General features: G+C 44.1%; 1 protein-coding gene across 7 annotated transcripts in view; it reads right to left on the minus strand.

Annotated features, from left to right (window-relative positions):
- The window catches only part of LOC126470365 (thrombospondin type-1 domain-containing protein 7A-like), a 1,214,159-nt gene that overhangs the window by 167,118 nt on the left and 1,035,024 nt on the right, over nt 1-12,017 (minus strand). For all 7 annotated transcript variants that reach the window (XM_050098173.1, XM_050098171.1, XM_050098172.1 and 4 more), the window contains one exon: nt 728-866. In XM_050098173.1, the coding sequence (XP_049954130.1) occupies nt 728-866 (139 nt within the window). The remainder of the gene's footprint in view (nt 1-727; nt 867-12,017) is intronic.

A 12,017-nucleotide genomic window follows, 5' to 3' on the forward strand; every position in this document is an offset into this window, starting at 1 on the left:
GGTGCACAACTTTACTTAATGTTCGACGTTCGTTGATGCAACAAATCAGCTTCACTTGAGCAACTTTCATTGTGCCCTGTATTAGTTGTTCTGAACTGAAATGAAACAACTCCGACTTTTCCGTTCACGAAAATTACACGTGAAACCCCTACTTTGGCACAATATACAGATAATCAAACAGAACTCGGAGATATAAATTGAAATTCCTTTGGTCCAATATTTCAAGTCATGGTGCATGTAGTTTGCTACCACGTTTAAATAAAATAAGTGTTAGTGCCAAATAACTTTATAAAACCTTTGTCGAAATATCGAAAAGTTTCAGTGACACCATCCGATGCTATAGTTTCAGTAACAAACTTGAATATCGTTAACATCTTAGTCTCAGAGAAACAATTCCTACTTACGGATTAAAACAATTACAACCATTAAGACGCCCCTAGGTCCCTTTCTATAAATTTGTCTCAGAAACTAGCTGTAATCAACTTTAGTGAGTGAAGTTATTTTGGCCTTTGTATTTTTCTTGGCACTCGCACACAGTAAACGACCTACAAACAAACTCGTTATTAATACTAGGCGCTCAAGAGAGGTGAAGTGCCTCAGATTCCATATTCTTATTTTGCTAGGGAATATATAGCACCTGTATGTGCATGCATTTGCCAGCTGGTAAACAGCACGCATACACCAATGTCAAATTGTGTTACTAGTTGCTGTTTAAAGCGCAACTTACTTTCCTGGTCCTATTGTGAAGACCTGGTCCGCAGAGGGTCGTACATTCTTCCCAGGCACTCCACTCCGTCAGCGCACAGTCTACAGGGCATGGTATGAGGCACGGTTCCTCTTCTAATCCACTACTGGCTCCGCAGAGGCTAACAAAAACACATTTTTAAATGGAAAAACAGTATTGTTTTAGAAATTTTTAAAAAATGCAGTTAATCGGATTTATAACAAGCTCAAATTTAAATTTTTATGTCAAAATCTCCTGTAAGTATTTGCTGTCTGACAGCCTTCCATAAAGCATGATGGTAATACTGAATCTGATTCCGTCAACTGACGCATATTCCTCTCTGACACTATCTAAGTAACGTCAATTCCATGTATTTTGTTTTTCGGCAAGTTTTTGTGATCATAACCATCTGTAGCAAGACTGAGATCGATATTCTAGCGATCAGTGCAATTCATTTCTCATACTATAACCTTTAATTTATTTCATATTAAAGGAAGTCGAATTGTTGGAATGAGACTGTGATGACGTCGTGATAAAGCATTTGGATTTTTAGTGACTTTTTTCCAGCGGGAAGCTGGCATTGAATCTTTAACATCACGGAGCAAATCTTAGATTCTCCTGGAAGGTATGACATCCTTATGCAATTTATTCATCTTCCTTCTACGTGTATTCTGTCCCATTTTATTGCCATTATTAATACATATTAAAAATTAGTACATAATGAAACCGAAACCAAGGTATGTTTTTGTATATCAATTTTCATTCTACATTGCAGGACATTATTGTCATTTACAACTCTGAGTTGCGAGAATGCGACTTTCACTCTGAACTGCAGGCGAAAAATTTCTTTGTATGGCTTGTGCCATTGCTTTTTCGCTTTACACTGTAGTTTAATATCCATACATTCACTGTAACGACTAAGAGTAAAAACGCTTTTTTTTTTTTTTTTTTACTGTTCAGCTGTTCACTATCTTCCTGAAAGGTTACGTGGTTCAATCCGTTCGTTACTCTGAATGTCAGTTTCAGTCTCCGTAAGAATAGTGAAGTATCATTGTTTTAAAATTATTTGAAATGTAATATTACTTTCAGTTTTTTGTTTATTGCTACGCTGTTTAAATTTCGTTTCCTGCTGTCTTTTACTTGACTTATCCAATGGATCTACTGTTGTTTTATTTACACAAATCGCTTTTAATATTGCCGTAATACCTGTAACGAAGTTTGTCTACTCTTAATTTTTTATATGTTTCCATCCTTTGCATTGGTATCATATTGGTGCCCACATACGGTTGGATTAGCGGGGAGCACTTTCTCAAAACTGGCATTGTTTTTATTTTCATTCTGTCTAAACCATCACTTAGGCTCACATTAAAAACGTCCATAAAGACGCATGGTTCCATCTACGGAAATCATGAATGCAGAGCCGGTGGTCACACATTTGACTCACCCATAAATATTTTTCGCGAAATTATCAGTTGTTTCCTACATTTTCTATTAGTAACAACATATATGGCTTATTTCTTATTCGTTCTTAGCTGTTGGTTCGTAGCACTTTTAGACATTGCGTAAATTGTTAGCACTCCTTAGCATCTATGATGTCACACCCTTTTCTGACATACTATAATTCGATGTTCAAATGGTTATACTCATTTACGCGCTTGTCATCTACATTCATTTACTTGCTATTCCCTTTGTATTCAAGCCTCTGGCAAAGTTTTCCTCTTCGTTCACTTGACGTTGTACTTCGCAAAATACATAACATGCAAACATTTAATTTTCACTGCATGATATATTTGCTGTCCGATCTCTGTACAACACATCTCTGGTATGGAGGACTCTCAATCAAATCCTCTAGTTTTGGAGAAGGAAGTTCGATTCGACTCTTATGAAACTTTGGGCTTGTTGTTCACTAACCATTTTCGAAGTAATTTTCATACCACAAATTGTTGTTTTAAACATTATTCCAGATATGTCTAGTCTCACGTCTGGAATGCTTCGAGCAATTCAGGGTGTTTCAAAAATATTCAGTCTACTTAACAAGACTATATTATCTTTTGCAGCCTACACCAATGAAGATACAAACTTCCGGTCCCCTTTGCATGGGATTACAAAGTTCTTATTTATCAAAAAACATCCGATTTTACGAGGACGTGTCTTCCTCAGGGTGCGCAAAATAAAACTGGCCCGGAAAATATTTACGGTAAGACTGATGCCGGACTGACTCTTGTCAATGAACATCACAGAAGACGCTGGAAATACACTGAAGCGCCTAAGAAACTGGTATAGGGATGCGTATTCAAATACAGAGATACGTAAACAGGCAGAATACGGCGCTGCGGTCGGCAACGCCTATACAGGGTGTTACAAAAAGGTACGACCAAACTTTCAGGAAACATTCCTCACACACAAAGAAAGAAAATATGTTGTGTGGACATGTGTCCGGAAACGCTTACTTTCCAAGTCAGAGCTCATTTTATTACTTCTCTTCAAATCACATTTATCATGGAATGGAAACACACAGCAACAGAACGTACCAGCGTGACTTCAAACACTTTGTTACAGGAAATGTTCAAAATGTCCTCCGTTAGCGAGGATACATGCATACACCCTCCGTCGCATGGAATCCCTGATGTGCTGATGCAGCCCTGGAGAATGGCGTACTGTATCACAGCCGTCCACAGTACGAGCACGAAGAGTCTCTACATTTGGTACCGGGGTTGCGTAGACAAGAGCTTTCAAATGCCCCCATAAATGAAAGTCAAGAGGGTTGAGGTCAGGAGAGTGTGGAGGCCATGGAATTGGTCCGCCTCTACCAATCCATCGGTCACCGAATCTGTTGTTGAGAAGCGTACGAACACTTCGACTGAAATGTGCAGGAGCTCCATCGTGCATGAACCACATGTTGTGTCGTACTTGTAAAGACACATGTTCTAGCAGCACAGGTAGAGTATCCCGTATGAAATCATGATAACGTGCTCCATTGAGCAGTAGATACTGACGAAACTAAAATGAGCTCTAACGTGGAAATTAAGCGTTTCCGGACACATGTCCACATAACATCTTTTCTTTATTTGTGTGTGAGGAATGTTTCCTGAAAGTTTGGCCGTACCTTTTTGTAACACCCTGTATAAGACATGTGTCTGGCGCAGTTATTAGATCGGTTACTGCTGCTACAATGGCAAGTTATCAAGATTTAAGTGAATCTGAACGTGGTCTTATAGTCGGCGCACGAACGATGGGACACAGAATTTCCGAAGTAGCGATGAAGTGGGGATTTTCCCGTAAGACCATTTCACGAGTGTATCATGAATATTAGGAATCCGGTAAAATATCAAATCTCCGACATCGCTGCGGCCGGAAAAAGATACTGCAAGAAGGCGTGACCAATGACGACTAAAGAGAATCGTTCAATGTGACAGAAGTGCAACCCTTCCGCAAATTGCTCCGGATTTCAGTGTTGGGCCTTCAACTAGTATCAGCATTCGAACCATTCAACGAAACATTATCGATATGGGCTTTCGGAGCCGAAGGCCTACTCCTGTATCTTTGATGACTGCATGACACAAAGCTTTACGCCTCGCCTGGGTCCGTCAACACTGACATTGGACTGTTGATGACGGGAAACATGTTACCTGGTCGGACGAGTCTCGTTTCAAATTGTATCGAGCGGATGGACGTGTACGGGTTTGGACACAACCTCATGAATTCATGGATCCTTCATGTCAACAGGGGACTGTTCAAGATGGTGGAGGTTCTGTAATGGTCTTTGCTGTGTGCAGTTGGTGTGATATGGGACCTCTGATACGTCTAGGAACGACTCTGACAAGTGACACGTACGTAAGCATCCTGTCTGATCACCTGCATCCGTTCATGTCCATTGTCCATTCCGACGGACTTGGGCATTTCCAGCAGGACAGTGCGACACTCCATACGCTCAGAATTGCTACAGAGTGGCCCCAGGAACGCTCTTCTGAGTTTAAACAGTTCCGCTGGCCATCAAACTCCCCAGACGTAAACATTATTGAGCATATCTGGGATGCCTTGCAACGTACTGTTCAGAAGAGATCTCGACTCGCTTGTAGTGTTACGGATTTACGGACAGCCCTGCAGGATTCACGGTGCCAGTTCCCTCCAGCACTACTTCAGACATTAGTCGATTCCATGCCACGCGGTGTTGCGGCACTTTTGCATGCTCGCGGGGGTCCTATACGACATTAGGCAGGTGTACCAGTTTCTTTGGCTCTTCAGTGTATTAGACTGTAAGAAACGCGTAGCAGCACTGCTTGAAGGATAGTAGCAATAGCATATTCCTTGTTCTGCTGTAGTTCTTCCAAAGTGTAAAGTTTATTTGAGATTTGAGTACTCTTGACCTTTCAATTTTCCCTACATGTAAAAGCCACAGGGAGAGAGGTCAGGCGATCAAGTAGGCCAAGAGACTCCATTGACTCTGCTGATTGCCCTCTCCTCACCGAACACGTCATGCACACTTGGCATGGTTGTTAATGCGGCGTGTGCAGTTGTGCCATCTTACTGAAGAAACCCATACAGTCGTTCATCAAAAAAATAGTTCAAATGGCTCTAAGCACTATGGGACTTAACATCTGAGGTCATCAGTCCCCTAGACTTAGAAGTATTTAAACCTAACTAACCTAAGGACATCACACACATCCATGCCCGGGGCAGGATTCGAACCTGCGACCGCAGCAGCAGCGCGGTTCCGTACTGAAGCGCCTAGAACCGCTCGGCCACAGCGGCCGGCAGTCGTTCATCTTCTGTGAACTGACCCACATATAGATTAAACAGTTTCTGGATATACCGGCTAGTATTAAAAATCTTGTGAAAGACTCGCGTTACGATGCGGACACCAGACATTGCGCACCATACATCAATCTTGAGATTATGCAATGGCTCTTCAAAGAACTGATAGAGATTTTTTGATGCATAATGGGGCATATTCTGTGAGTTCACATACCCTGACCCACAGAACCAGGCTACATCTGAAGAAATGAAAAACTGAGTATCCAAAAATTTTGATTTCACTTCACTCGGAAAACACTGGCAGAACTCAACACGCGAAGGTTCGTCTGGACGCTTTTTTGCGCAAGAGTAAATCTATGAGGGATACTGATGTTTCATGCTTCGGCACGTCAACCTCTTTAATTCTAACATGCAGAGACAAACAGCGTTGAGGAATCGTCGGATTTTGCCCCAGGCTTTCCTTCACTCGAGCAACGATTTCTGATTTTCGATCTCTTTTCGGATTGTTACGCTTCTTATTTGCTTTAAAGCTCGTTTCGCGCCATCTTGTCAATAATTTTTGCATTGCAAAGTGTGCTGGAGATTTGCCTAACGCACTTCCAGTCTTAAAGTCTAGCGCAAACACTTCCACACACGTTTCCCATGATCTGTGCTTCGTCTAACACTAGACAGTGAACACGCGCTGTTTTGTCGCGAGAAGCATTTTGTGTTGCATTCAACTGGTCACTAAACACGGCTGCTCCACTCACTCACTCAAACGTAATGACACTGCGAAGAATTCGGTGCGAAACGTGTGGCAGATACGCGTGGGCAAATATGTGACAGCAACCGACTAATGCATTGAAATCATAGTTTCCAGCATTCTCTGTAATAGGCTCTTCTCTTGTTCATTAACAAAGATCAGTTCCATGCCAGTCTTATAGGTATTTTCCGGACCAGTTACATTTTTCTCACATGTAATAGCAAGAACAGTTAAGGGATGATCAAAAAGTTTCCGTTCGAAGTTCACATATTCCAGAATCGGTATGCCGTTCAGGCAAATTTTCTGTGAGCGTTGACGCTATCATACCACCGACGCACCAAGTTGAAGATACGCGTTTGGTAAAACACCGTGTCCTGCTCCGTCAAGAGCCTGCTGCACATCCGCGTCCGACAGGAATCATCGGCCATTCAAAGCATTTTTTTAAGGGACCGAAGGCGTGATAATCACATGTGGAGAGATTAAGACTATGCATTGAGTTGACAAATGTGATGGGGTAGCGATATGCTCCTATACAGTTGACGGTAGTATATCATGCACCAGGTATTAAAGGGCAGCGCATTGGAGGAGTTGTCATTTTTACTCAGGTGATTCATGTGAAAAGGTTTCCGACGTGATTGTGGCCGCGCTACGGAAATCAACAGACTTTGAGCGCGAAATGGTAGTTGGAGCTAGACTCATGAAACATTCAGTTTCGAAATCGTCAGGGAATTCAGTATTCCGAGATCCCAAGCGTCAAGAGTGTGCCTAGAATACCAGATTTCAGGCGTTACCTCTCACCTCGGACAATGCAGTGGCCGGCGGCCTTCACTTAACGACCGAAAGCAGCAGTGTTTGCGTAGAGTTGTCAGTGCTAACAGACAAGCAACACTGCGTGAAATAACCGGATAAATCAATGTCGGACGTACGACGAACGTGTCCGTTAGAACAGTGCGGGGAAATTTGGCGTTAATGGACAATGGCAGTAGACGACCGGCGCGAGTACGTTTGTTAACATCACGACATCGCCTGAAGCTCCTCTCTTTGGCTCATGAACATATCGGTTGGACCACAGGCGACTGTAAAACCGTGGTCCGATCAGTTGGGTCCTAATTTCAGTTGGTCAGATCTGATAGTCGGTTTCAAGTGTGGCGCAGACCCCACGAAGTCATTGACCCAAGTTGTCAACAAGGTACTGCGCAAACTGGTGGTGGCACCATAATCGTGTGGACTGTGTTTAAATGGAACGGACTGGGTCTTTTGATCCAGCTGGACCGATTACTGACTGGGAATGGCTATGTTCGGCCACTTGGAGGCCATTTGTAGCCATTCATGGACTTTATGTTCTAAAACAACGATTAGATATCTGTGGATGACAATTCGATATGTTACCGAGGCAAAAGTCTTTGCGACTTTGTTGAAGAACATTCTGGACTATTCGAACGAATGATTTGGCGACCCATATCGCCCGATAAGACTCCCATCGAAAATTTATGGGACATACTCGAGAGGTCAGTCCGTGCACAAAATTCTGTACGGGCAACACTTTGGTAATTATGGACTACCAGAGAGGCAGAATGGTTCAATATTTCTGCAAGGGACTAGTTGAGACCATGACACGTGAAGATGCTGCACTACCCTGGGCCAAAGGAGGTCCGACACGATATTAGGAGCTTTCCCATGACATTTGACACCCCAGTGGAAGGCGTGTGCTCGACTGTTCCCCACCTGAGTCGTCGAAACTTCTGCGTTACGATATTTGCGATATGGGGATGTTCGCTGTCATGAAACAGCAGACTTCCTTGGCTCACTATTCTACAACGGTGGTTTTCAACAGACATGCTGGCCCATACACATTCTTATTCTTTCGATGGATGTCTATCGATGTTTGTACTTCGACAGCCAAAGAAAGAATAACAACACGTTGGTCCTGTTTGAACGCATTTGGTCATAACGTCGCCATAGTTTACGTTTCCCCATTTACAGCACGCACGTCGGAAAGACACGAATGTCACACTAATCCTCTGTCCTACATGTCGTTGCTTATGTACCCCCATCGCAGTTGGGCTACGTTGTGCTAACAGACAAGCAACACTGCGTGAAATAACCGGATAAATCAATGTCGGACGTACGACGAACGTGTCCGTTAGAACAGTGCGGGGAAATTTGGCGTTAATGGACAATGGCAGCAACGCCCTCAAACGGAAACTTTTTTATCATCCCTTATACAACCTTGTGGTATTCTTTATGATTATGTTTTGTATCAAAACTTTCATTTACCCTTCACAAATGTGTAGTGTGTCCTCCAAGGGATGCATTTCAAACAGCCAGACGATAGTCAAGCTCATCCTATATTTTTCCAGCAAACCTGGAGTTACTGCATTCACTGCTGTTGATATGGGGCATCTAAGTTCGCACAAAGTTATTAGGGAGATGATGCATTAGACAGAATCTTCACAAACCACCACTAGCACAAAAATGTCTCGTACTGTGAGTTCCATCAACCTTGGAGGCCAGTGATGCAATTTGAGATCCGGTTATGCTCTTAAGCGGTATGAGGTATCGTAACGTGTTCTCGACGAAAATCACATCGTGCAAATATAACTGAACTGCACCTCTTGAAACGGAGAACATACAACACCTTTGGTTGCTTCTTTCAATTTGATTCGCGTTGGGTAATGGACGAGCGAGCGAGCTAGATAGCTCATAAAGATCCATACCGGCAACATTATTAACTAGAAACGTTAAACTGGCGCCAATGTAAACTTTCAGTTTCGATGCGTGAGTTGAAATTCAGTTTAAATTTCTATCTTCATTCATGTAGATGGTACAACCTGGTGAAATTTGATTAACTTTTTGAAAAACCCTGTATATATGTTTCGTAGTGACAGTGCTTCTATCAGTCATTTGATGTTACTGCAACAGGCAATGTGCCATATTTTCTTCATGTAATGAACAAGAAAATACATGGAATTGTAAGAGTATGTTGGTCATTTATTGTGCACTGCCTGACAAAAAAAGTGAAGCGTCCAGAAGGGGATAAGGAAACGAAATGAAACTTCGAGGGCTGAGGTGGTATGCGGTGTTATTTCAGTGATTACAAAGTTGAGTCAAATTCACAAAGAACTTTGCAGTATGAGCAAAATTACCAGTTTAACGTTCCACCCTCTCTGGTCTGCATACATGCACTGATTCAGTTGGAAAGGGTGTCATAAAGCCGTCGTATCGTCTCCTGAATCAACCAGGCCCACACATGTTGTAAATGGTCCTTAATTTCCTGAATACTAGCTCTGAAACAGAGTTAACGTCAAACTTGGTCCCACACATGCTCTAATGGGGCGATATCTGAGGATCTTGTTGACCAAGGGAGTACCTCAACATTACGCAGATAGTTCATAGAGGCAGGTGCCATGTGTGGACAACCATTGTCCTGTCGAAAAATGGCATCACGATACTGTCACATGAAAGGTAACACATGAGGACGCAGAATGTCTGTGACGTACGATGTGCTGTCAGATCTCCCGCAGTCACTACCAACCGTGACCTGAAGTCAAAATCTACGGCTCCTCACGCCATGACATGAGCTTCCCAGTCGCGACACCATTACAAATGTAACCGTTCTTTTTGTGGTATTAGCGGCAGCCTAGGCATGGGACGGTAATTTCCTAATCTGGCTGCAGCTTGTCACAGAATGTTGCAGGGGCTTTATAACTTGTTGTCGGATGGCAGGCGCCGATGTGAGGCGTTTATAATGTGCTCGTGCACAATACAGAGATTCTGTCTTGTGGTGGTCAGACGTGGTAGACTGGAACCTTGACGGCGTTTATAGGCGTGTCTGTCATTTTTTCCTTCGACGGTGCCAACCCGCTATGCATCTGTACTTAGCAGGTAATCGTCAGCTCAACCCCTGCGTTCAGGCTGGTTCCCACGGTATCCGGCAGCCTCCAGAGTACCTCCCGGTAGCCAGTCATAGGGCGCAGAAGATAGCAACAGGGGTCGCTCCAGATGTGAGACCTCTTGCTGCATCCGCTGTAGCTTCGATAGCCAACAGGAAAACTGTAACCTTCCGGTGCACGAATATTTCTGTCCACGCAGAACCGGGTAGAGCCAGTTCCGTCTTCATCATACAGCGACTGATGTACCATCACCGTCTGGACACCGCCTCGGATCGGATATCGCCTTCGCCACCTTGACGGCAGCGCTCCCGCGACCTGCGCTCCGAGCCTTGGTGTTCCGCGCCGCGGACAAGTTGTGCTGCTCATGAGACAGAACTCTGAATATGTACTTTGTTTTGAAGATACGCTTTTCATTGTTCGAGAGAACATAACCTACTCTCTCAATAATCTATTCTCGTTTCGTTGAAGAAGTATTGTTTGTGACGAACTTTTCCTTCACATAACTAAGAAGAATTGTTGGAGAACGTTTATTTCCGTTTGTTGTAATGCACCAGAAAAAGTAGACTCTTTGTGTTTGAAGTTAACTTGTTCAAATAAACAGAGATTAATTACATCTCCACACGAGCTTATGGGATATTCCGAGTGAGGGATACTTCAGTTGGTGACGAGATATTTCTAAAACTTTCACGCGACTCTTCTAGGTACTGCTTTAGTGTCATTTTTTCGTCATGGCATCTGCCGACGAGCCGGTAGACATTACTCACCCCGTCATCCATCTGCTGCAGCACATGCAGCGCACCAGCAAACTGCTTCTGTAAAGGCTCGCGTCGCTCCCGCAGTCAGCAGCGGCATTTGCGGGACGCCGGGACCAGATTCACTCTTCAGTCCTCAACTTCTGGTCGCCGCCACCGCCGTTCCCTGAGTTCGACCGCAACGTAGAAGCCTGGTACTGTTACATAGTGAGGATAGAGCAACATTTCCTCGTTCACTTAATAACAGATGATACACAGCAGTGTGCCTATCTCCTGGCAAATGCCGGCCACTCTATCAGTTGATCCAGAGTCTGACCTGGACTTTCTTTCCAATACAGTGATGAAATCCAGTCTTTTGGATTCTTTTGGCTCTCATTTCATGTGGCAGCCGCGTACTACAAGCATATTCTTTCTCACAAACTGTTCAATGAGCGTTATCGAAAGCGGATCACTCATCTGCAGGGACTATCACGTAATTGTCGCTTCCAGTGTACAAACGCTCAGAGCAGACATACCTGTGCCTCTTCACTGGTGTGGAGAATGGTGCTAGTACATTTCCCTGACGAGGGTCTCCGCCACGATCTTCGAAAACTAGAAGATCCTTCCCTAGAGTCTTGCCAACCATCATTTGGGCAATTGAGCAATCCCTGCACTCGTCCGCGACTCTGCAGGATCCAGCGTTGGTGTTCACCTCCCACCCCTCTTGAGGGGAACACGCCTTCCCTTACATGCCCTCTGGGAAGGTCAACATGGTGGGTACACCTGTACTAGCTGCCCTCGTGTGGTCAATGTTTCATTAGCCACCAACGGCTACAGTGTCGCTTCTGGCGTGCGAAGTGTACAGCATGCGGAAAACTGGGCCACAAGGTTCAAGCGTGCTGCTCCTCCCACGACATGTCAGTCGGCTGGACAGCCCCAGACGCCCCCGAATACGATGTTCCCGGTGGGTAGGTCGCATCGCCAGACATTTGTTTTGTCCAATCCTTCATGCTCCACTCGAACAAGTCCATGTCTCTTCTGGTGTTGATGGATGGTGTCCCAGTTTAACTACAAATTGACATGGGCTTGTCTGCCACTGTCATTGACTGTCAGATGTATCAAGCAATTGGGGCGCCAATTCTCCAACGATTCGACTCCCTGCTCTGTAGTTT

Source organism: Schistocerca serialis, chromosome 3 (genome assembly GCF_023864345.2).
Source record: "Schistocerca serialis cubense isolate TAMUIC-IGC-003099 chromosome 3, iqSchSeri2.2, whole genome shotgun sequence".
NCBI lineage: Eukaryota > Metazoa > Arthropoda > Insecta > Orthoptera > Acrididae > Schistocerca > Schistocerca serialis.